This window comes from Pipistrellus kuhlii, unplaced genomic scaffold (genome assembly GCF_014108245.1).
Source record: "Pipistrellus kuhlii isolate mPipKuh1 unplaced genomic scaffold, mPipKuh1.p scaffold_m20_p_6, whole genome shotgun sequence".
NCBI classification, from domain to species: Eukaryota; Metazoa; Chordata; class Mammalia; order Chiroptera; family Vespertilionidae; genus Pipistrellus; species Pipistrellus kuhlii.
In genome coordinates this window covers 24,228,017-24,253,967 of record NW_023425562.1, presented here as the reverse complement: position 1 = coordinate 24,253,967, position 25,951 = coordinate 24,228,017, and the positions used below count along the sequence as shown (strand labels likewise).

Genomic DNA, 25,951 nt, shown 5'->3' with positions numbered 1-25,951 from the left:
CCCGCTCTGCGCTCCGGCCCCGCTCACACTCCCGCCGCCCGCGGCCCCGCCCGCTGACGCACCAGCCCCGCCCCCACGGGGATGTGGCCCCGGGCGCCCCGAGGCCCTGCAGTCCCGGCTTCTTTCCTCCCGCCTCCTGACGAGGTGGCTCGGTGACGAAGGTTGCCTTCGGGACTCCGGGCCCTCGAGCTCTTGGAGATGGACTTCCCTCCACGTTGGATCCGCAGGACCAGGTCCTCCCCCGCGGCGCGGGCAGAGACCCTAGCAAGGTCCCGGGGGGGGGCCTGCGGTGCCCTCGGTGTGTAGCGGAACCCTAACTCTAGGGCCCCGGTCTTTATAGAGGTGAAATCAGGAAGTATTTTCTTTACTTCACAGGCCTAGTAACTGACTCAAAGTTTGGGGCAAAAGTGGACCATCAGGTAAACTTGCAAGAATCACACAAGTGATTCACTTCAGTGGGCCCCGGAATGCACCTTTCCAAGGCCCTCACCTTCACCCCATCTGAATCTCTAAGGGGGAGGACCTGGATTTATTTTTTAAAATATTCTTCTTGATTTCAGAGAGGAAGGGAGGAGAGAAACATCAGAGTCCTTGATTGGCTGCCTCCTGCACGCCCCAAACTGGGGGTCCAGCCAGCAGTCCTGTTGAATCTCCTGGTTCAAAGGTCAGTGCTCAATCCCTGAGCCAGGTGGGCTGGGCTAAAGATTTTTCAATTGATTATTTACAGAAGGGAGAGGGAGAAACACTGATAAGGTGAGAGCAATAAACATGGATGAGCTGCCTCTTGCACGCCCCCAACCAGGGCCCCCAACCAGGGATCCAGCAGCAACCAGGACACGTGCCCTGACCGGGAATCAAAGCAACAATCTTTTGGTGCAAGGGATGATACCCAACCGAGGCCACACCAACCAGAGCTGTCCTGGATTTTTAAAAATGTGCTTTGCAAATTTATTTCAGTTACACAGTTGCTAAACCACCTGGCTCGAGTTTACAAATACAACTAAGGTGGCCTCTGAGCCTGCTCCCTTGAGACATAAACCAGGGATTTCTGCCTCCGGAGCTAATAGAGAGAGCAAGTTCCAGACTGTTTTTCCTTTCTGTGCATTCCCTGAATTGGACTGAAGTGGGAGCAGGCAGACCCCAGCACACACTTCAGATGTTAGGGATACCCAGGTCATCCATCCAAAACCCTCAGGGGCCTCCATCCATCACCCAGAAAAAGAAGGTGGTTGTGAAAATGCAAAAATTAAGTGTTTGAACTCAAAGCCTGTCAGCTGGTGTCATTCCCTCAGTGAACCAGTTCTGCTCCTGCTCCTGAGTGTGAGGCTTGGACAGAGATGAGTAAGAGAGGGTCCTGCCTCATGGTAAGAACAGCAGCCAAAGGTCTGTGGAAGAGAGGGCAGAGTAGGTGTTCTTGGTAGGGAGGCCCAGAGGGGAAAGGTGGAGCCCCTTAAGCATGAGTCAACAAGAAGCAGCAGTCATTCAATAAATACATACTGATTTATTTATAGGGATAAGCTGGTTTCTTTGGGGATAAATTCAAGAGATGCAAGCATTTTATTAATTTGTGATATCCTTCCTTGGCAGGCAGGGCAGCAAGTTCTAGGATAAACTACTAAAATGATCCTTAAAAAACAAAAAGTTACCCCCTAACAGTCCTGGGGCAAAAGTAAAATAAAAACACCCCAATGATTCCTAGTTGTTTTTGAATACAGAAGCTCAGGACGGGGTTTCCACTGGATACACGAGGAAGGTGCAACTTCTGCGTAGTGTTGGGGGCCAAGAGTGGGAGCAGGCCCTCAGCCAACAGATGCCAAGATGATGTCTACTGGCAGCTCCTCGGAACTTCTGGCTGTCACCTGCATTGTGACCGTGTCCAAAAGCAGCAGCCGGGAGCGCACAAGGATGTCATGTCCACCCCGGAACACACCTGGAAGGTAAGAGAAACACAGGCGTGTAAGGCAGAGGGGGACGCAGAGGTTATGCGGAGGTGGCATTGGCAGCAACTGATCAAGGCCGCCCTGGGGTAGTGAAGTGGGAGTAGGGTTGGGACCAGAAAACTGGACTGAAATGCCCGGGTGACACCTTGCACACATCACTTAACCTCTCCGAGCTATAGTATCCTCAACCAGAAAGTGGAGGAAATAATACTAACCATATTTTAAATTTCTGTCAAGATCAAATGAATTAACGGACAGAGTCTCTCACATATCACAGGGTCTCTCACATATGTTGGCTGAATCTAAGAGCACAGATGAAGGGACAGCCCCGCCATGACAAAACCGCAGAGCAGGTGTCTGCAAGACCCATGGGACTGGGTTGCTTCACTGTGGCCGGAAACACGGGCTTGGGGCTGTCAACTGTGAGCAGGGCACTGAAGCAGAGCTACTGTTTATAAACACTCAGGAGGAAAAAAAAATCTCCAATTTCCTTTTGTTCGTTGTTTTAGGTATGATAATTGTATTATGCCACTCCATCCCCTTTAAAAAAAGGATTGGTTTTTTTTTTGGTTTTTTTTTAAGATACAGGAAGATTTACATACATAATGATATAACTGTAATCTGCTTTACAATACTCCGACAAGGGAGACAATGGTAGGGATACAGATGCTATAGTTGTTGAAACTGGAAGAAGAGCACATAGGTGTTCATTATACCATTCTATTTTTTTTTTTTCTATGATGAATGCTTAAAATCCCATTTCTATTAGAAAATTAGGCAAAGAATATGAAAATGATTCATAAAACAGAAAATAAATACAAATGGCACTTCACATTTGAGAAGCTTAATGTCATTCAATTTGCAAGAAATGTAAAATAAAACTACACCAAGCTATCCATTTTCCATCCAGACTGGCAAAGGTCATAACATAGATAACACACTACATCAGAGTGTGGAAAGAAAGGCATACAATTTCTGTGAAAAGTAATTGGAAATATTTATCACAATGAGAAATGCACTTTGACCTCAGTGCACACAAGCCAAATAAAGTATGTGGGTGTACACATGTGCATGTGTGATTATTCACTTTAACAATGTAATAGCAAACACTGGAACATTCTAAATATCCATCAATATAGGCTGGTTCTATAAAATATGGTATGTCCACACAATGGAATTTGAGGCAGCTACCAAAAAAGAATGAGGTTCAAAAAAGTTCTGAAGATGGATGGTGATAATTGCACAATAATATGAATGTACTTAATGCCACTGGACTGCACACTTAAAAATGGATAAAATGGTAAATTTTATGTATATATTTTATCATAATATGAAAAAGAAAATGAGGAAACTGTATTGATAGGGAAGATTTCCAAGATGCACTCTTAAGTAAAAAGTAAAAACATATGGCCCTAGCTGCTTTGGCTCAGTGAATAGAAAGTCAGCCTGCAGACTGAAGGGTCCCGGGTTTGATTCCTGGGTTGCAGGCTCCATCCCCAGTAGGGGGCGTGCAGGAGGCAGCTGATCAATGATTGTCTCTTATTATTGACTAGAGGCCCAGGGCATGACATTTGTGCACTGGGCCAGGGGGAGGGAGGGGTTCCCCCAGCCTGGCCTGCACCCTCTCGCAGTCCAGCACCCCTCAGGGGATGTCTGCCTGCCGGCTTAGGGGAATCGGGCCTAAGCCAGCAGGCAGACATCCCTCTCACAGTCCAGGGCTGTCATAGTCCAGGGCCCTTGCAGTCCAGGACCCCTCGCTCCTTACTGGCCCTGCAGTAGAGACTCCCACCACCACTGCTGCACTTGCCAGCCCTGAGCCCGGCTCCTAGCTGAGCTGCACTCCCCCTGTGGTAGCACACTGACCACTAGGGGGAAGCTCCTGCATTGAGCATCTCCCCCCTGGTGGTCAGTGCGTGTCATAACAACAAGTCAATGGACTGTTCCGTCTATTTGCATATTAACCTTTTATTATATAGGATGTTTCTATCTCCCCCTCCTAAAATTAATTAATTTTTTAAATATATATATATATATATATATATATATATATATATATAATAAAAAAGTAAAACCATGCGCACATAAACATTTGAATTAAAAAAGGGAAATATGTACATATTAGCTTTTATATCCATAAAATCACTGAAAGACATCATACTGGCATTGTCTGTAATAGTAACAATGGTTGTGTGTTGGAAGGGAACTGGAAGACTGGCAGCAAAGATCGGGGTGGAGACTTTTCACTCCAGGTCTTTTTACTTTGTGAGTTTTCGTCCCTGTGATTCCAGTGGGAGCCCACAGCCCAAGATGCTGTGGCATCCAGGCTACAAGATACCCAGGCCCTTCCCAACTGGAAATGCTGCTTACCGGCCAGCAGTAATGTGTGGGTGTTCTTATTATCCGGCACTTTGTCTGACCTCTCACAAGGGTGCATTCCCAGGAATTTCACAATATTTCCCACAGCCTCTGTAGGGGAGAAATGCTAGTTTTATTTTTTTATTTCAATTAGTTTCCATTCAATACTATTTTGTATTTGTTAAGCCAGATAACTTGTCTCCCCCTTGTGCCCCCACAGCTTCCCCATCCCCTACCCCTACTCTGAAGAGCTTTTAAGAAAGTGGCATCTGAAGTATGTGCTGTAGAGATGGCTCTGATCCCTGGGGGCATAGGAGCAGGGAGCAAATATGAGGAGTACTTCAACAGTAAGTAGCCAAGGATTTTACCTTCAAGTGTCTTGGTGGTAGACAAGGTGAATGTTTCCTCCTTCTCAAACTCATCCCCTACCTCATCCCAGGCTGCTTCAAAGTTCAGCTTCAAGACCTTTTGGATGTGATCAGCTATAGTGACTTCCAGATCTTCCAGCTGGGGAGAGGGGGGTTAAATGTTGGGTACACACCTCCAGTAGAGTGTCCTTGCTCAGCACTGGGCCTCTGCTCTGAACTCACTGCTCACTCTTCCTGCAACACACTGAGCAGTTACTTCCTAGGTGCTGAACAGTGTGCTAGGCTCTAGGGATACACAGCAACTTGACCAGGTACCTGTCCTCAGTCCTCACAGCCAAGTATTCCCCTGGAAAATGCCCTGACAAAGTACTCACTTGAGGGTATTAGCTGCAAGATCAAATCTCTTTTGAAGCCTGCCTAGAATCAGTGCCTCAAAAATCTAGGGACTGTACAGGAGAGTGCTCATAGAGATCTGAGCGTCACTCCTAATACTCAGGAGGTACTCCCCTTTACTTCAGCTGTGTCCTCTGGGCCTGACGTATATCTGATCCATGTCTCAATCTTAGCTGTATCCTCCCTGAACATGTCACATAATTATCCCCTGCACCTTGGACTAATTGTACAAAGACTTCCCATTTATTCATCCAACAGATCTCCACCAAGCCCTCTTCTTGCAGATATTCAAGGCGTGCTTAAGTAGGATTCAGCTCCTACAGTAAAAGCAATGTCAGACCCAGCTCTCCCAAGGAGCTCAGTTGGCCTAGGGCAGCTCCTGCCCACGGGGTCATTGCTGGCTCAGGAAAGGCTTTTCCTCAACAATGATTCTAAGATGATACAACACAACAGTGATGTCAGCTGTATTCCACAGTGACAGGCCTTCTAGTTATAAGGAACTTTAACACTCTCCATTCCCAAACTGGGCATCATGGTCTATAATCAGGCGCTACTGAGCCACTGTTCCATGGTCAAAGCCCAGAAAGATTCCATTCAACCTCAGAAAGATAGAATTGGAAGGGCTGTTTCAGTGTATAAAAGGACTAGCTAGCAGATACAAACTCATCCATTTTCTCTAGAAAGCAATTTGATAATATGAATGGAAAAGTCTTACAATCATGCTTACCTTTGACACAATTACTCTACTTCTAGGAATCTATCCTACCGAAATAATCTGAAAACTTATATACAAAGAGATACTTAATGCAGTATTTATAAATAGTAAAAATGTGGAATCCCAAATGAAAGGAATCAAGTGAGTTATGACATAGCTATATAAGATTATTTTAAAGTCTATGGGTAATGTTTGTTTAGACTTTATTTTTATATTTTCCAAGTTGTGGTTATTTTACACATGAGCATTCATTTTTTTTCCCCACGTTAAAAACAGTTTCTTTCAAAGAGAGCTGTAAAGCTCAAAACAGCAAGAATCTGCTTTAAGTCTGGTTGTCAGCTTCTGGGGGGGTTGGAGGGGGGAGTTATTCTCAGCTCAGGCACAAACAGCCTCCTGACTCTATCTTCTTACCACATATTCATCTTCATAGCCTTCATCGTCCGTCTCCCCAGTGGTGGGATCGCAGTCCTTTACAGTGAACTTCATCATGCAGCTGAATGTGCAGGCCACTGTGAGACAGAAAGGCTGTGGTCAGGATGTCCCGAGCCACTACAGGGAAGAGCTTCTCCATAGGGAGGTGGCCACCGCCAGCACTCTAGGCCTTTCCCACGTTATCAGTAGTGGCAACATGCTACCTAGCCCCACAAATCTGGACAGAAGGCACCACCTTGTTGAAGGGCAGGAGAGTTAAGTCATGAGTTTAAGGAGTCCCTTTGTGGGGAAGGGAGAAGGGAAAAGCAGAAATGGATGCTATGTCCACATAATAACAATAGATCTACTGTCTGAGGCCTGGAAAAGAAGCCGGTGCTTCCTTGGGAAGAGTGGATTTGGGATGTTTTAGTGTTTGTGCCTGCCTCTACTTTTTCATGGCATAATGGATACTGGTTTGAGGACCAGATAGATCTGATTTTGGCCTCTTATCAGCTATTTGAACTTAGATAAGCCACTTAACCCCAATCCCAGTTTCCTCATCTATGAATAGGGATGGCAGTACTAATCTCCATAGGCCTCTATGAGGAGGAAGTTTAAAGAACCCAGACTTAGCCATTCTTCTCAGGACTGAAATCAGGGAGCTGAAGCTCAATAAGAGATAAATGGTCAGCACACAAGCTGCCCATCCCATTCTGATCCTGAGGCCAGGCTGGTATCTGGAGAGGGGCTCACCAGCTGTGGGGTCTTCCTTGGGTAGTGCCACCAGCGTGTAGCAGGTCCCAGGCTGATTGTAGGGTAGGCTCCCGGCAGGCACATAACACAGCACCTCATAGCCCTCAGTGGGCTCCATCTGCACCGTGACATTCTCCAAGGTCTGGTCATTGAGTGTGTTTGTGCAATCAAACTGGATTAGGAAGGAAGAGGGGGTTACTTAGACACTGTTCTAGGTCTAGTACAAAAGTCAGGAGATTCTACCTCTCACTCAGGGGCCAAGCTGACTCCCTTCCCAGTCACCCTGCTCAGGTTCTTGTCTCCATGCTGACATTCAGGAGCCAGAAAGGTTCTGGGTCAAGGGTGCAAGAGACCAGTTGGTGACAGGTGCAGTCATCAAGTTGGGTCCCAAACAACTCAGTATGGGTAAGCCATTACCCGACAGGACCCATGAAATCTGGGACCACTCCATGGTCTCAGGAGGCTTTAGCTGGACCTCAGCCCTCTCTGCTCACCTGGAACACCATGTGGTTAGTGAAGGTGTGCTTGGTGCAGTGGATGACATACTCTGTCTCGGACTCAGTGAGGGCCACAGGCTCAGGCGAGGACTTGAAGAGGGGCCCCAGCCCCTGGAATTCTGGCACTGCTGCCAATTGCTCTGAAAAACACAGGCCACACGTTTACTCAGCTTCTCAATTCCCCGACTAACTTGTGATGGTTTCTAATAAATGCTCATGCTCAATTTGTAAGGTCTTCCATCCTACTGAGATGGGTGGATATGTACACACAACTATTTTCTATTTCCTAAACATACTGACATATTTTCTCATCTCCCTAGCTTTGTTCAGTTGTACCACCCACCAAGAATACCTCCCCTCAATCCCACAAAAGATCTCAGAAGCAACGAACTGACTAAGAGACCTCAATGTTCTAGGCAAAATCTACTTGGTGACTCACCCCACCCTCAACTTTAGAAGCTCACCAAAAATTCTTAAAAGAAGATGAAAGTAGGAAAGTACTAAGAGGATTAGATGAATGCTGTTATAGCAATGGAATCTGGTCCTATATGTTGGTCAGTTAAGACAAATGGCCAATAAAAATTGTTTCATTGTACACCTGAAACTATTCTAATATTTTAGGTTAACTATAATTGAAAAATACATTAAAAAATAAAAATTAAAAAAGATGTTTCAGATTCTGCCCTAGCCAGTTTGGCTCAGAGGATATAGCATAGGCCTGCACACTAAAGGGTCCCAGGTTCGATTTCAGCCAAGAGCACATGCCCAGGTTGCAGGCTCAATCCCCAGTGTGGGGTGTGCAGGAGGCAGCTGATCAATGATTCTCTCTCATCACTGATGTTTCTATCTCTCTCCCTCTCTGAAATCAATAAAAATGTATTTTTTTAAAAACAACTCCAATTCCTTGACCCATCCCAAATATGCTTTATCAGAAACTCTGGGTTTGGGACCCAGGAATCTGAATTTCTAGCAAGTTCCTAAGACTTCAACTCGTCTCTCCAATTAAATTCATCTCCTCAGGGTCAGGAATTGTACCCGGAGGCCAGGGATCTGATATTTTGCCCTGCACTTAGTAGGTACTCAATTCTGTTTCAGGGATAGAGACAGAAAGTAGGCATTATTGCTATTATTTTGCTTCCTCCTCACCACAAAGAGTCTACGAGATTGCTCAGTCCTCTGCAGCCTAAAAGACCATTATCTAAGAAATGTGCAGGCAACAGGACCCAGGCCACTGCTAGAACCTGGCTGTGGGATATAGAGGTAGGCCTTACTAGATACCCAGAAACAGTCAGCTTACATATTAGGAGGAACTTTTAGGCTTTCATGATCATCAGCCACCAGAATATTTTTCTGTGGGAATTCATTTCCCCGGGCCTTAAAGTTCTAGAACTGGTACTTATCAGCTGGGGGATTTTGCTTCCAGCTATCAGGTAATGTTTCTGAGTGTCAGTGTCTTCACCAATAAAATATCAATAGATACAATCTTTCTCACAGGGTTGTTGTGACAGGCAGCTCTAAGCCAGTTTTATTTGGATCTTAATGTCAGCTCCCTCACAACCTTGGGCAAATTACTCTCTCCGAACTTCCAAGTCCACAAATTCCAAGTGGACCTAATATCTTCCACATGAGGACCAATGTACTGTCTAAAATACTCTCAGGGCTCAGCATCAGGACAGACCCATAAGTGAGAGTTTTTACTCGGAATTCCCCGGGGAAGGACAGCCACTCCAAAGTGAGGAGATGGAGCCCTGCTCCTATGAGCCCCACCGAGCACTGTTACTCACCCTGGAAGATCTCCTGCCGGCTGGCTGCCACTTTCTCAGGCTGCTTAGCTGCTGTGATGGGGGTGCTTTCTGCGGGAGAAAATACAATGGTGATCAACAACTCCACGAATGGAGCACTGTGGTGCTGAGCAGTGCTGTTATTTAGAGATTACAATTTTCTGAGTGTGTAATATAAAACGTGAGAAAGAGAGCAAGTGTGTGTGTGTGTGTGTGTGTGTGTGTGAATGTGTGTGTGCATATGTGTCCATTTCCTGAAGCCAGACACAAAAAGGATTATCCCCTTCTCCCAGCACAACCCCATCCATCCTGGTTACGTTTAATGGCTTCATGGTCAATGCAGACCCTCCAATGGAGGCGTGAACCTCAGGGCCTCTGAAAGGAGTACAGGTGTTGCTTACCTGTTCTTTGCTCTGCCATGGGTGCGGTGGCCAGGGGAACAGACTTGAGGTCAAAAGGTTTTTCTGATGGTTCTAGAGTATACTGCTGTAGAGCCCTCTCCAAACCAGGGATGGACACGGTCAAACCTAGAGGCCAGAGAGAGGTCACTCTGCTTGGAAGGAATGACAGAATGAGCACCAGGAATCCCCCATGGAAAACTGAGGCCCTAGGATGGAGGTTGTATGACCCTGAGAAAGCCACCTACTTCTTCATCCAATACCCCCTTGATAGGATCGGGGTGGGGAATAAATATACATCCAGCAGGGACTGATAAACAATAAAGCACTACACAAACGGTTTTTAAATTAACGATCAGTGTTTCAATTCACTGGGCTGTTTCCACCCACATTGGGTAAACCACAGGACCGAGGTCCCCTGGGATCAGAGGCATGCCATGAAGTTGCCATGAAAGTTTAGGAAATTCTTGCCTCAGATTATCCCTGCCCAGAGTAATGGAAAGGGTCACAGCCCTGGTAGGGGGCCAAAGACAGACCAGGAAAGGCTCACCATTTAGGATGTAGCTTGCATTGAGGGCCTTCTGCTTCTGCTCCAGGACATTGAGATAGAAGGTGGCTCGGTCCCTGACTTCATTGTCATCATCCATCACACACCTGCCGCCAGAACACAAGGTACTTCTGAATAAGGGGTAACAGGATGGATACTAAAAGGCTTCATCAAAGAATGGTGAGCTGGTCTCTTTAAAGCTCTGAGAGCACAGTCCCCAGATGTGATATCTAGCCATCAAACCCACAAAGGGACCCACAAAACTCTTATCAGGAGGTCACATGTTCATATTCCCTGGGTTCTCTCCTAAAGCCAACCCAGCAGGGAGGCAATGAATCTTCTGTATTCAAGAGCATATGTAAAAAAAAAAAAAAAAAAATTAATATGCCCCTGCAATTTCACTCCTGTTATATCCTCAAGAAAACTTAAAAATTTGTATAGGAATGCTCCTGGGAGCAATATTCACAAGAGACAAAAAGTAGAAACAACTCAAATGCACATGAAATGATGAATGGATAAATAAAATGTGGTACAGCCAAACAATAAAATATTAGTCAATAAAAAGGAATGAGGTATCGGTCTATGCTGAAACATGGATGAACCTTGAAAATATCTTGAAGAACCCAGACACAAAAAGACCACAAATTTACCACCCCTCCCTTTTACAGTTAAAGAGACAAAGGAAAGTTGTCTGAGCCTGAAGGAACTCTGTCATCTGTCAGGACCCTCTGGCACAGACTCACCTCTTCAGCAACACCAAGATACTGGGTAACATCTCTTCATTCTGGGCTCCAAACTTGGCCAGAGCACTCACAGCACCTGTGTTTATGAAGCACAAAAAATATACCTGATACACCAGAGCCAACACAAGTGACTCTGGGTGGATCTTAGCACCAACCAGCCTCAATTTCCTCAGCTATTTCATCGAGAAGTCAGTCCCAATCTAGGGTTCCAAGAGCCACTTTCAGCATTATGATGAGGCCCCAGGAGCTGGCCAATGTCAGGTTTCTCAACTTATGCATCCAAGTGGCCTAATTCAGTTAAGCATTAGATTAATATCAATGAGAAAATGAACTATTACTTCATGATTACCAATTGGTGAAAGAGAAAAATCTATCCAGTGGGCATGAGGAGAAAAGAGTAGTAAATTAAAATAAATAATATAACATTTGCGCAATTAATAGCACACTTATTTAAAAGAGGAATTTTATGGTATGTGAATTATATCTCAAAGCTATTGTTAAAAAGAATAAAGTTAAACACGAATATAAAGAGAAAAAAATCAATAAAACAAATATAGAGATTAAGAACCATTCAATTAGATGACCTCTAAGCATCTAAGGTCCTTCTACAATATTATAAAAAACTGAGTTTGTGAGCCAAAAACACCAAGTGCCCTGTTCCCATTGGGGCTCAGGTCCCTTTATAAGAGCAGCCTAGTTAAGAACAAGCTAAGAGTCAATGTTCAGCCCTATCTCAGACCTACCTGCCCGGACCTCCTCATGCTCCAGGACCACTCGGTTATAGATAAAGCGAATGTACTTGGAGGGGTTGTTGGTCTTGGGCCCCTCCTGGCCCAGGAGATGCAGGATGCGGGTGGCCAACACAGTGAATTCGCAGTCCTCGATGAATTCACACAGGTGTGACAGTCCTGTCTCCTTGCTCTCTGAGTTCTCCTCAATGATGCTGATGATGCAGTCCACAATGGCCCGCTTATACTCAAAGCCACCCTGCAGTGGGAGGGGTCAAGCTGAACAAGGAGGCTGCTGGCTCCAGAATGAGCTGTGAGGCTCAGAGCCTAACCAGGATCAAAAACAGAATCTTTTTGTGTAAAACAAAAGACCTGGACTGAATGTTTGCTGGGGCCCTTCCAGTTCTAACTATATTTGGTTTAATTAAAACATGTTGAGTCTTATTTTCTTCCTAACTTTGACATAAAAAGCAAAATGGGTTGTATAGACTTTATGGCAAACACTTTGGTAATTCCTCAAAATATTAAACAAAACAGACTTGCCATATTATCTCAGGTCCACGTCTAGGCATATGCCCCAAATAACTGAAAGCAAGGTCTTGAAGAAATGTTTGTATACCCATGTTCATAGCAGCATTAATTACGAGAGCCAAGAGGTGGAAGCAATCCAGACGTCCACTGACAGATGAATGAATAAACAAAATGTGGTCTGTATGCACAATGGAATATTATTCAGCCTTAAAAAGTAAGAAAATTCTACCCCTGGCCAGGGAGCTCAGTTGATAGAGAATCATCCCAATATGCCAGGGTTGAGGGTTGGATCCCCAGTCAGGGCACATACAAGAATCAACCAATGAATGCATAAATAAGTGGAACAACAAATCAATGTTTCTCTCTCTCCCTCTCTCTAATCAATAAATTAAAAAAAAAAAAAAGATATGTCTTTAAAAACAAAACAAAACATAGACAATTCTGACACATGGTATAACCTTGAGGACATTATGCTCAATGAAATAAGCCCGTCACAAAATGATAAATATTACTTGATTCCACTTATATATGAAGTCAAATTCATAAAGTAAATTGGTGATTGCCAGAGGCTGGGGGGCAGAAAATGAGGAATTGATATTTAATGGGTAAAGAGTTTCAGTTTTACAAGATGAAAAAGAGATGTTGCATAACAATCTGAATATATTTAATACTGATCTATATACTTAAAACAGTAAAGATAATAAATTTTGTCATGCATATTTTAACCACAATTTTTTTTTTTTAAAGGCAAAATGGGGCAGTGGAGAATCAGAAGATCCTTGATCAAATTTATGTTCCGCTACTTACAGACTTTAATGACGAAGGTGGCAAATGAGATGCCTACAGATACCAGGATGTAACCTGGCAACATGAAGCAGACTAAATGGGAACAGTGGGGCAAAGGACAGGGCCTGTCCCATCCAACAAAGAAAATCACCACTCAGCCTAGCATTATGCCAGATCCAACAATTTTGGGGGGCGAAAACCGGAAATCTGTTATGGTGGCGGTGGAGGTTTTCCTGATTTTTTAATAATGGCTAGTAATCTGAAATGTTTAAAACTTTTACAATCTAAGTAAAACTTACCTGTGGATCAAATCAGGCCCCTGTTTTCAGATTTGTACAGCTCAATAAGGTTGCCATGAGTAGGTACACTATAAACCTTCAAGCACTATTGTCATTATCACCTCTACAGCTAGTCAGTCAGCCTGGTGGGCAGCAAGCTAAGAGTAGGTGCATCCAGATTGTGCTGGCAGCTGCTCTTACTAGAGAATGACAAGCCTCTCTGCAAAAAGCTAGAAACAGATCCGTTTCTATAAGACAAGATCTCCCTGTCTAAGTGCTGCAACCTGATAAGTGAACCTCTTACATTCAATTTCATATGGACCCATGAATTCTTCTACGAGAAAAGGAGATCCGGAAGAAAATCATGGGCTTTTTAGTCAGGTAGATCTGGGCTTAGACACGTATTCGTCAAGTGACCACAGGCAGGTTACTTCATTTTTCTGAGTCTCAAATCCCTGACTTTTAAAAAGAAAAAATAATGTCAATGGACAAGATCTGTTGTGAGGATTACAAGATGGTGTACACTGTGTAGTGTCTCCAAAGTGCTGGGCCCATTAGATACAGGCTCCCTCAGCGTTAGTGCTCTCCTCCCTTCCAATACCCTTGGGAACCCCAAAGACACCGAAGGCAATGGCTTCTCTACTGCCTTGGTCCAAGGGCCTCTCTGGGACTGGGGCAAAGGAGCATCAAATATCTGGAGACCTAATCTACGCCACAAACACTTTGCTTCTGCTCCTCTGAGTTAATCGTCTTTGTTGACATATCCAAGAAAGGTGGGGTAAGTAAATCACTAATTCATGTCAGAATGAAGAGGACAAATGTCATAATATCAGCATAGGTTTCACCAGAAACCACCCCATGGAGTTCCTAGAATGGTCCGGAATGCTTCTTCACTAGCTACCTGTAGGAAACACGTTTTCCCCATTATCTACAAGCACTGCCTCAGGGCATGTACTGTTTCAAGTCAGGGTACTAAATCTTTATAGTTATTACTGCAATTACTAGTAATTACTACACGTTTACCTGTTGGTTCATGAGGAGTTTAAAGGGCCACAGGAACCAGAAAATCTACCCAGTTAACAGTTGGATCTGGGTTTACCCAAATGACATGGAGGCAGCAGCCAAGTTGCTCCCAGCACCAGGAGCTCTGGCATGCCCTGAATGCATCTTACTCTTACCTCTTCACGCAGCATGGAAAACAGGAAGTTCATGAGGACAGCATGCTTGCGAGGATACTTCTGACACAGGGCACTGATGGCCTGGACAACTACCACCTGAGTCAAACAGACATGCATAAGCAGAAGCCTCCTGCCACCAAGGTGAAGTTACTTAGTTCACTAACTGTCAATGAAGTCCCTCCTTAAGCAAGGCCAGACCTGGGAAGTGACACAGGGCAGGGAAACGAGGAACTCCATCCCCACCCACCCTCAGGGAACATGCAGTCCCTGAGCCCACCCAGGGAAGGATAGCAGGCAGACAGTCCCAACAGTCCCAGACCCATACTCTTGGGCCCCAAACTCTGCTTTGCTACTCAGACCTCACGGTAAGTTTATGAGTCCCCTCTCCATCTCAGTTGTCTTGCTTCTCTTCCTACTGCTCCCTCACCCCCATTCCTTTGAGATTCTCCCAATCAGCTTTTCTGATTCCTCTTTGGGTACTCTGTCTCCTGTCCTCTCCTCTTCTCTTCAGCAATCTTATCTCCTCCCATAGTTTTAACTACATCTTCTATGCCACTGGCTCTCAGATTTTTGTCTCTTGTCTGAGCTCAGTGTTTCCAAATGTCTACCAGATAAGTCCACCTCATACCCACAAACACAACACATCTGCAGTAACTATCACTACCTTTCTTTCCTTTATCCAAGACATAACCTTCTCCCTCCTTCTTCCTTCTCCCTCAGTCAATGGCCCCACCATCAACCCACACTAGAAAACAGCATCATCCTTGACAGCATTAACTCCCTTGGTCCTCACACCTTATCCTGTCAACTGGCTATACAAAGGACAGTGTAGACAAACACCAGAGACAGGATTGTGTGCATCTCCCAAGGCCAGACCCCATTAACGGTTAGTTATTGTATATACCGGCCTTCTCCACTGAATCCTTAAGCCTGAACAGTCCCTCAGGTCAATCCTGGCCCAGTGGCTAGGGAACATGGAGTGGGAACACAGAGCACCTTCCTGATTCTGGGGAATATGGATGTTCCCTAGGTGCCCTGGGTACCTTGAATTCATCTGAGATCTCTGACATGAAAGAGGAGATCTGCTTCATGAGGCGGTCAATGCTGCTCTCGCTGCCAGTCTTGAGCAGAGTGGTGATGGCTAGCGTGGCAATGCTGCGATTCGAATCTGTGACAAGGTTCTCTAGGTCTAGATTACAGGCTGTCACTGCTGATGGATGCTTCATGGCAACCTATTTTTGGAAGAAAGATAGAGGACAAGGAAAGAGATTTAAAAAAAAAAAAAAAATAGGACTTGTCATCCCAATGGATGAGTCTAGTCAGAGTTCCTTTGGATGAACTCATCTCACCATCTGGTAGAAAGTGACTGTGACCAGGGATACATACATCCAGGTAAGGTCAGGGACATGGAAATACCTCCAGCTGGATCAGGTTACCTCCCATGTCCTTCTCAGAAGGCCAGGTCCCCCTTCTGCCTGTCTTGGACCCTTACCTTATTGAGGGTACGGACAGCGGCATAGCGGAGAGCGGCCTTGGGTGAGCTGCAGAAGAGCTGGAGCACTGTGGGGAGACAGATATCATGTGCCAGGCTGCTCTCACTGCTGGGCAGCTGGAAAAACCCAGGTAGGCCTCCAGGAGAGGGGCAGGAATAGGGCATCGAGAGCATGCAAGGGCTCTGAGGTCGTTCAGACCCAAACCCTCTGCTTCAGCTCATTTCCCTGCTAGCACCCCCACCTCAACCACGGAAGCGAGTTCTCTTCCTGGGTACTGAAGCCATGAGCACAGAGGCCATACTATGCACTTGAGGGCCCAATGGGTCCCATGAACGATGAGAGTGTCTGTTTACTGAGCACCTGCTGTGTGCCAGGCACTGTGCTGGAGCTGCCATGCCTGTGGTGGTGACTCCTCACAGCCTTATGAAGCAGCTACGGTTGTCCCCATTTAACAGGAAGGAGACTGAGGCACAAAGGGGTAAAGCACCTGAAGTAAGTCTAGGTTAGCAGTAAGCAAATGGCAGAACCAGGGCTGACATCGAGGACTGCCTGCACCTGAATGAAGTCTGAGCTGTGGACCCCTGTGAAGTAGAACCCCATCCCGCTCTCCTGAAGCACACACACAAACCAACAGAACTTCCTCACTCCTGGCTTACACAATGGCCTTCGTTCCTCTCCTGGCAGGGGCATGTCAGGCACCATATCCCTTCCTGTGCCTTAGTTGTCAGGAAGCTCAGGGCTCAATTCTGCACTTGAGGTAGCAGTAAACATGCCTGCTGTTTTCCGAGGTAACCATGTTCTTTTCTATTACTTGGCTTTATTTTGAAGGCTCTATCCTATGTATGTGTTTCATTATTCTGGAAATATGGGGAATACAATAAGAATGAATGAATACTTAAATCAGTGAAGAAATTCCTTTGGTTCTTCTATTTTCATCTCCAAGAAGAAAGAGACTTATCTCTCCAAATATGAACCCCATCTCTCTGCCTGGCCAGGTTATAACATTATTATGGTGATTAAAAAAACAGGTCATTCATTCCAAAAAGGCTGCCCTCAAACTCTCCTGCCTTAACATCTTGACTTTTATTGAGTTTGTCCTTCTAGAACACTCTCCCCTCTCTGAATCTGTGTTTAGCAATCCGAGGAACATCTCCTTTTCTAAACTCTTAACATAACAACTTTCCAGTACCAACTACTTAGCACATCTTTTGTGCATTCTTTTCTTCTTCTTTTTTTTTTTTTTAATATATTTTATTGATTTTTTTACGGGGAGGAAGGCAGAGAGATAGAGAGCTAGAAATGTAGATGAGAGAGAAACATCGACCAGCCGCCTCCTGCACATCCCCTACTGGGGATGTGCCCACAGCCAACGTACATGCCCTTGACCAGAATCGAACCCGGGACCTTTTAGTCCGCAGATCGATGCTCTACCACTGAGACAAACCGGTTTCGGCACATGTGCATTCTTAATACAGTGAGATCACAACACCTAGACCCGGACCTGTACAAATAAAGCATGAATGCTCAGACTAGATCCGAAACAATCCAAGGAAAGTGGATTCTCAATAGCAGCAAAGAGCACTTTCTCTGTTGTCACCATGGTGCTAAGCACTTTTCAAAGCCATTTGTATAGATCACACAAATTTACTGCCTACTGTAATCTTATGTAACAGGCACAGTTACTATCCACATTCCAGAGAAGATGAAGCACAGAGAAGACGGATGACTTGCCCAGGCTCTCAGATGCTAAGGGCAGAGACACTTAGTGGCTATCAGGCCCTGCCCTCTGAATTGCTTCTTCCTTTACCTGAGACAGCTCAACCCTTAGGAAGCATGCACTGCTTTCATAATTCCTGGTTTCCTCCACCAGACCCTCCTGCATGGCCAGCCAGCCCGACACGCTGCAGAACAGATTTGAACCTCACCTATGGCACTATCAGAACCAGTCTCTTTAATGGTAAGATGGAACTAAAATAAGGTGACCAGACATCCCGATTTTTAACAATTTGTCCCACGTCCCGCAGCATTTTAAAAAAGTCCTGATTTTTGGAAAGATTCATTGAGTACAGATTCTTTCCAAAAATCGGGACTTTTTTTTAAACGCCACGGGACGCGGGACAAATTGTTAAAAATCACCTCTGGTCACCTTAAACTAAAAGCCCCATCCCCCAAGGATAACACATGTGAGAGGCCCCAGTAGAGTACCTAGCACAGAGCAGGTGCTTACTGGGTACTAATTCCTTTTCTTAACATTAGACCTTGGCCTATTCGAGGGCATTTTCTTTCTTCCCCTGACTCCCAGCCCAGGGCCTAGTTCCCAGGAGGCACAAATGTGTAAAGCTCGAAGAAGGAATGCTGGTAACCTGACACAGCTGGGGCCAGCTCTTTGGCACTGCAGCCTGGCAGATTGACAATGGCGGAGGCGGCCTCGTAGACCACCATCTCATGCTTGTTGCGTAAGCAGCTCTCGATGAAGTCAAACAGTGGGCTGTCACGGCTACAAGAGAACACAGGCAGTAAGAAGGTGGAAATGGCCCGGCACGGTAGGTTGAATGAGGCATCATCCAGTGAGGGGAGACAAGAGCCATTACCTGCTGTCCTCCTCCTCCAGCTGCTTGCTGGCCACCCGGATCATCATGCAGTAGGCAAAGGGAGACTTGAGGCCGTGCCGCGTGAACTTGCTAATCATTTTACTGACGGCCAGGCGGTCATTCTTACGTACATGGTATAGGAGCCCCAGAGCATGGTACTAGAGAACAGAAGATAGCAGCTGAGTACAAACACGTGAAGCTTAGGTCTACTAGCTGTGTGGCCTGGGGCAGGCCTCTGCATCTCTCTGGGCTTCAGCTTTCTTATTTTTTAAAATGGGCATCGTAATGGCTGTGACAAGTCCTCCATACGGTCTGTCTAGATAGCTCCTGACACAGTGTGTCTGTAGTTATTGTTCCTGTCCCTGGTTCTGGCCAGGGCTCTGACAGGCATCATCGAGTACAGATGTGAAGGGGACAACAGACACCACAGAGATGAAAGAATGGGAAGAAACCCAGTGTCTTTAGATGGAGGAGGGAGCTGGGCCCTGAGCATGGACAAAGATAGATAAGTAACTAGATACTCTTAGACCAAAGACTTGCCCAAAGACTCATGGTTGGTACTGGCAAAGATCTAGAGAACCTGAAATCCAGGGACTCCATTCTAGAGATGCACGGTGAACAAAACTATTTCCTATCCCTTCAGCTCTTTTCTGTTTCCTTATCAGAGTGGCATTCAAATGCTAAGAAGCTTCTCTGACCCTGGGAAGTGTTTTGAGATGACCCTGGAGATGAGAATCAATGCAAAAGGTGAAGAGAAAGAGAAGAGAAAAATATACAGAGACTGTACAGGTATGCGCCAGATGTGTCAGATATTTATAGATGTTGTCTCATTTTATCCCAACTGCTTTGTGAGGCAGAAACTTTCATTTCCATTTTATAGACAAGCAAACTGAGACACACAGAGCTAAAAGGCCTAGATCACTTAAGAAGAGTTATGTGGACAACAGTCCCACGAAGGTATTTCCATGCATCACTAACAAAGCCAGCTTGGCAAAGGCCCTCGGCCTGCCTGGGCCAGGTTTGCTATAGTTCATACCCCAAAACTTTATCAAAATACTTTTAATATTTTGGCACCAGGTGGTAAGCAATCCCTAACCCAAGCCCCCCTCTACAAAACCCCTCAAGTCTCCCTATAATCCAGTGACAAAAGGATTAAATCCTGCTCTGGCCAGGGGCCACCAGGATCTCTGCGGTGAGAGTCCATTCTGACTGGCCAGTGCCATGCCATCGGCCTAAGTAGTTTAAAGCCCCTGCTCCGCTCACAGCTCACCTGGACCATGATGTTATCACTTGATGCCGCCTCCTGGGCCTCATTCACCCAGCGCTTGACCACGTCAAAGCTGCACTTCAGCAGGTGCTGTGGGCAAAGGGGCACATTAAGGGGCAGGAAGGCAGGAGGCTCTCCCATCACATCTGCTGGGCCTGGCTTGCAGTTCAGCCTGGTTCTTCCCTCAGACAAAGCCCAGGACCTCTCCATTGTCTTGGTCTTCTGAGATGGTGCACAAGCACAGGACAGCTCCCACCCTCACTCTCCCAGGCTTTAACTCCTATAATATGTCACCCCAAAAGATGGACCACGGCTCTTCAACTGGCCCCTCTTCAATCAACCCAGAATTCCCTGGCACTTTTCACTAAGAAGCTAAGTGGGACTCTCAGATCTGGGGATACAGAAGCACTTTTTATTATCTACTGGAAAGCAATTCTAATATTTTCTTTAGAATATATTCTGCCTTCCCTCTAACCCCAACCCAACCCCTGGCCCTGCAGGGTCCCGGCTGCAGTTACACACCAGAGAAGACACCAGGGCAGAGCTGGAGACACTGGGCACCTTGTCCACGATGGCCTGTTTCATGTAGCGCTCGATAGCCTGCAGCATGGTGCTCTGGGGGGACAAGGAGTGGGGCAGGAGGGGAGGGACCTCATCAATCCTTGGTAACCTTCAGGAGTGCAGGTGACATGGTGTGGAGAAATGAGGCGAGGAGGAAGCAAACATGTTTCCTGTGCTCCCCAACCCTCATTATGAGGCAGGAACAACCTAAAGCATGCAAAGGGGGGAACTGAACCTTGATTGAAAGCAGGGAAGGGAAGACGGCTGGACAGTGGCAGCAGACTCACATCAGTGATCTGGCAGAGGGCTCGCACGGCTGGACCACGGTAGTTGTCTTCTTTCCCAGTCATGTCCTTTGTCAGGCTGCAGGGGCAGAAGGCATAAAACTCAAAACTGACCAGATAACTCCCCTGCTTTTACTAAAACATTTCCTAAGCTTCTGACTGCCAATACCATCAAGCATGAACTCTTTTAACATAAAGGCCATGCGATCTCTCCGCTCCAGGCATTTGTGTATGCCGTTTCCTTAGCCTGGAAACCTCCTCACTCCATCAGCTCCATCTCTGCTATTTCTTATTCCTCCTTCAGGACACTGCTCAGGTCTTCTAGGAGGCTTTTCATGACACAAATTCAAAGCGGGTGCCTTTCTGGTCTGTTCTCTCAGCCTATCATATGTCCCATGTTATGTCCTATCTGAACGACATGACTGCCTGGTTCTTTCTCTGTGAATTCTGGGAGTGCAGAGGCTATGTCTGTCTTGTTTGCTGCTCCAGTCCCAGAGCGAATCACAGGGACTAATAGACAGTCAATAGATATTTTATAAATGAACCCTCAAATAAATATATGACACCCCTTCTATACCCACCCCACCAAAAAAAACAACAAAAAAAAAACCCAAAAACTGTGAACAAGAATAAGAGAACCGCGCCCCAGATCTTAAGGGCAGGGATATACTTTAGTCATCACTCAGCCTAATGTAGAAACCAGTATTAATAAGGAAACCTATTTGTATACCTCTTGTATTTTCTATGTCCATTTTTCTTGTGCTTTTTTTTTTTTTTTTTTTTTTTTGTGCTCTCTCTTGGTATTCACTAAAGTCATTGTGAGAGTTCCAGGCTGACTCAGGTAACTAAGAGAAATCTAAGGAAAGCAAGGTGCCCAAGCTAAGGCCAGAGAATTAAAAGGGAAACAGTATACTCTAGTCTCTGAGAGACTGCCATGGGGTGGGCAGCAGTAAATGAAGGATAAAAGAATCAGAAGATGAAAGGATGCCTTTCATCAAAAGTCAATCAAGTTTCATTGTCTAGCCATAGCTGGTTTGTCTCAGTGGTTAGAGCGTCTCCCTGTGGACCAAAAGGTCCAGGGTTCGATTTCAACCAATGGCACATGCCCAAGGTTTGGGGCTCGATTCCCCAGTAAGGGCTGTGCAGGAGGCAGCCGATCAATGATTCTCTCTCCCTTCCTCTCTGAAATCAATAAAAATATATATTTTTTAAAGTTTCATTGCCTAGTATATATGAGAAAAAATGATCTCTGTATCAATAAAAACCATCAACAGACCGAAGACTTACCTACTGGTGACGATGATGACATCCTCTGCAATGCTAGACATCTCCTTGATGGTCAAGTAGCACATTCGACGAAGGGTGGGCTGGGAAAGATGGAAAAAGCCCTATGACCCCTAGCCCAGCATGAGGGCTGGCGTTAGAAAAAGAAAAGTCCAGACTACACAAAACTCCAGACTTTCCCCTCTCAAGGAAAGCTGTTGTGGCACTTACATCGTTGGACTGAAAGAGCTTGGTCATGGCAAAAAAGGCCTCAGTTGCTTCAGTGGTCCCCAGGTGCTCCCCCTATTTTAATCAAAACAAAAGTATCAGCTTGGGATGAAGGAGCCAGAAGGCTCTTCCAGCTGGATCAGCCCAGGCCAGGTCCTCAGAGCCCTCATCAAAGACAACACATCAGAATTGGATGTGGAGGGGATCCAAAGCTGGACCACTGGGCTGCTGAATAGCCTAAGGGCTATTTGACTTAAGTTCCCCAACATCTCCCAACGCTGTTTTCTCTACCCCTAAGCCTCCGGTTACCTGGTTTATGAGGTAAAGGATCTTGGTGAGAATGTGGGCACATTTCCGAGGGTTGATGGGAGTTTCATTAAATACACGGGCCTAAGAAGAAGTGACCAAGGATATTACTTTCTAGTCCGGTATATTTCCCTCCCATTTCCCATCAAGCACATTCAAAGGCTAAGAAGTCCCCAGAATAAATAAATTCAGTTGCTTAGATAAGCTTATTTTCATAAGGAAAGGGTTTTGGCTTTTATTTCTTTAATTCATCTATTAACGACTCCTGAGATCTTCCTTAATTTCAATCCTAGTTAGGAATATGCTCACTTATTGACTAACAAATAGTAGTAAACGCTTGTTAAGTAGAAAGAGAAATGAAGAACAACAAAAATGTAAGCATACTGAACTCTCTCCAGGAAGAAGTTTTCCTGTCTTTCCTGGAACAGATTTTTTCCCCTATTGGTTCTTTAAACCAGCACTTTGAATGTGTTAGCATATCAATGAAATCCATCTGAACATTAAGAGGAGAGAGGGGAACAGATGACACTTGCCTCCTGGAGTACCGCACTCTTCTCAAGGTGCTGGAATGGGTTGGAACCTCCACCTATACTCAGAGAACAGAGAAGACTGAGTGAGTACAAGCGGTGGCCCTGAATTTCAGAATTCTCCCATAGAAAAGGGACAGATGTCCAGACTGTCTATCTAGTCAAGTTCAAACTCCTCCGAATGGCAATCAAAGCTCTACAACCTGCATATAAGTCATACCACTCTCCTGCAAGGTTTGCCCTGTACCACAAACCACTTAGTCATTCAGCTGCCCTGGTACCGTTCTTCTGTGTCTTTCATGGTGTCTTGTCTCAGATTCATTCATTAGTGCACAAGGTACTTAACTGACCCCTGCTATGTGTGAGGACCACCATCTCCCAGTGACTAGGGTTTCTTCACAGGGGATGTCACATTTGTAATTAACTACATGTTTTATTATTATTTGGTTTATGTCTCTCGCCTCCATTATGCCTGTGACCATTCTAATATTCCCAGCGTAGGCAGTAAATGTCTCACTTCCACTGCAGTATGAGGACACAGTTAAGTGCCTGGCATGCAGTAAGTGCTCAAGATGTTTGCTAAATAAATGAATGAGAACCCAGGTTCTGAGCCGCAGGGCACTGGCCCCACAGATAACGACCCCGTTTGCCAGCATCAACTTAGTGCTGGCGAATCCCAAGAGATCGGACCGGAAAAGGGGACAAAAGAGCATCTGCTACTCCCCCGACAGATGCGGAAACTGAGGCCCTAAGAGGCGCGTGACCCGCCCAAGGTCATCCAGCGAACAGCGTTACGATCTTACGAAAGCGGGGGCAATGGAGCATGCTCTGGCTCTCCGAGGCTTGCCATTGACCAGTCGTGGACCTTTGCACAAACCTCTGCCCCTCATTGTTGCCCCTCATTGGACCTCGGCCTCGGGTCACACAGAAGCCCCAAAGGGAGGGCTCCCAAGGGAGGATGCTGAGAGCCTGCGCGATGGCCCAGCCTTCCTCAGCCCTAGCTTCAGGCCTGGGCCCCCTCACCCGATTCCTCGTCTTTCTTGTCGAATTTCTTCAGCATGGTGGTGCCGGAGGGGGCGCCAAGCAGTAGCCTTGTGCTGGACCGGCGCGGCTACCTGCGATGCTCCGATGGCGTTCGCACACAGGCACTTCCGCCAGCCACGTAGCCCTGCGACAAGCCCTGCGTTCTGCGCAGGCGCACTCCGCGCCCTACGCATGCGCGGACGCCGAGCGCCCCGCCCAGTCAGGCTTTAACCCAGTTCCGGTCCGGAAGGGGCTTGGGCTCCAGGGGATGCGTTATGGGGTTTGGGGCTAGGAGTGACGGCGCTGCGGCCTTAGACTCGGAGCTGGCGGGCACCCCAGGTCTGCACTGGACTCCACCTTATCTGTACAATAGGAGGAGGAGTCCCTGCGCCTTTGCGTCGCGGCGTGAGTTTAAACAGGCTTTCGGAAGTGAGGCGCCTAGCACACCGGCCCGCATAGACCCCCAATGAATGTTACATGTTATCCCCTATCAGGGAGGCCTCTCTAGCCACTGCTCACTTTCAGTCCTCTGCCCTAGCCTCTAGCTAGAATAACCATCTAACACTATTTTGAATTTATTGATTTTGTTGTCTTTTATTCACCGCTGTGGCATACAGTAGGTGCTCAGTAAACTTGTTGAGTGAATTAATGCATGAACTTGCTCTTATAATTTACCTCTGCCCACCTCCTATCACGTCTGTTTCTGGTGCAAATGGTTTTGTATTTTAACATTCAGGGATCTAACTAAAGTAAAAGACCAGCATAGAAACTAAAATGTGCGTTTTAAATACTTGGGGTATTTATGGAGAGCCTGTTAGATACGCCCCCTAGCGCTGAGGACGAGGAGAAGTGGGAGATGGGGAAAAGGAAGCATAGCCCAGGGTTTACCTCCCTTGGACGGCACACCTTGATGCCAAGGTAAAGACCGAAAGTGCCCCGGTGCCAAATTGCATTGACTACCCCAGAGCCGAGTCAGGATGACTGAGCGCTGCGACGCCTGGCACCAGCCTGACTAGGGATGACTATGGGAATTATGATACAGCCCTGGGATGAAATATTCTGCACACACCATTTATAAAGGAATATTTCTTTTCTGTTTGAATGGTTATTGTTTTTAATTTATTTTTTAAATTATAGTTAACTTACAATATTATATTAGTTTCAGGTATACAACACAATGATTAGACAAAGGGATATTTCTGATGACTTGGGAGGCAATATGCAAACTTCTTATAATGAGACATTTAAAAAAGAAAAGCAGCCCTAGCCGGCTTAGCTCAGTGGATAGAGTGTCAGCCTTCGGACTAAAGGTCCCAGGTTGGATTCGGCCAAGGACATATGCCTTGGGTTGCGGGCTTGATTCCCAGTAGGGGGCGTGCAGGAGGCAGCCGATGAATGATTCTCTCTCATCATTGATGTTTCTATCTCCTCCCTTCCTGTTTGAAATTAAAAATATATATATATATTTTTTTAAATAAGAACTGCTTTAAAAAAAAAAGTAAGGTGTAAAAGTGTTCAAAATTAAGGTGAAATAAATTTGCCTCATAGTTAAAAACCAAGAAAGAACCCCAGAGATTTGGATTATGGTGTTAAGACAATAAAATATGAATGAACTGTGTTGAATTAAAGTAGTTTTTTATGTTATAATATTCTAGGAAACTATGTATCCAGAGCAATTTTAAGTATGGGTTTATAAATGTACAGTTTTTATTTTTTTTAAATATATTTTTTATTGATTTCGGAGAAGAAGGGAGAGGGAGAGATAGAAACATCACTGATGAGAGAGAATCATTGATTGGCTATCTCTTGCATACTGGGGCTCAAGCCCTGACTAGGAATCAAACCATAACCTCCTGGTTCATAGGTCGACGCTCAAACACTGAGGCACACCGCCTGGTCCTCAGTATCATAAGTGTTAATATCAATATCTAGTAGGTCAAGTCCTTCCATCTTGTTTTCCTTGGGACATATCTTGCCCCTTCTTGGCCTTTACTTCTTTTTAAAAA

The 25,951-nt window shown here is 45.7% G+C and overlaps 2 protein-coding genes across 2 annotated transcripts in view; both read right to left on the bottom strand.

The window, feature by feature from the left end:
* The window catches only part of HMCES (5-hydroxymethylcytosine binding, ES cell specific), a 34,431-nt gene extending 17,207 nt beyond the window's left edge, over nucleotides 1-17,224 (bottom strand). Inside the window, exon 1 of the mRNA XM_036417957.2 lies at nucleotides 17,220-17,224. The gene's annotated coding sequence lies outside the window, so the exon portion shown is untranslated. The remainder of the gene's footprint in view (nucleotides 1-17,219) is intronic.
* COPG1 (COPI coat complex subunit gamma 1) lies at nucleotides 1,482-24,101 on the bottom strand. The gene is made up of 24 exons (XM_036417954.2): nucleotides 23,946-24,101; nucleotides 22,929-22,981; nucleotides 22,399-22,479; nucleotides 22,093-22,164; nucleotides 21,886-21,965; nucleotides 20,602-20,677; nucleotides 20,276-20,368; nucleotides 19,757-19,843; nucleotides 18,487-18,644; nucleotides 18,259-18,392; nucleotides 15,895-15,962; nucleotides 15,446-15,634; nucleotides 14,403-14,498; nucleotides 11,645-11,888; nucleotides 10,902-10,977; nucleotides 10,162-10,265; nucleotides 9,615-9,740; nucleotides 9,217-9,285; nucleotides 7,430-7,572; nucleotides 6,936-7,107; nucleotides 6,183-6,280; nucleotides 4,664-4,802; nucleotides 4,308-4,406; nucleotides 1,482-1,930 (listed from the first exon to the last, which is right to left on the bottom strand). The coding sequence occupies exons 1-24, from the start codon at nucleotides 23,980-23,982 to the stop codon at nucleotides 1,800-1,802; spliced, it is 2,625 nt and encodes an 874-aa protein (XP_036273847.1). The 5' UTR covers nucleotides 23,983-24,101; the 3' UTR covers nucleotides 1,482-1,799.
* Nucleotides 24,102-25,951: the final 1,850 nt, after the last annotated feature.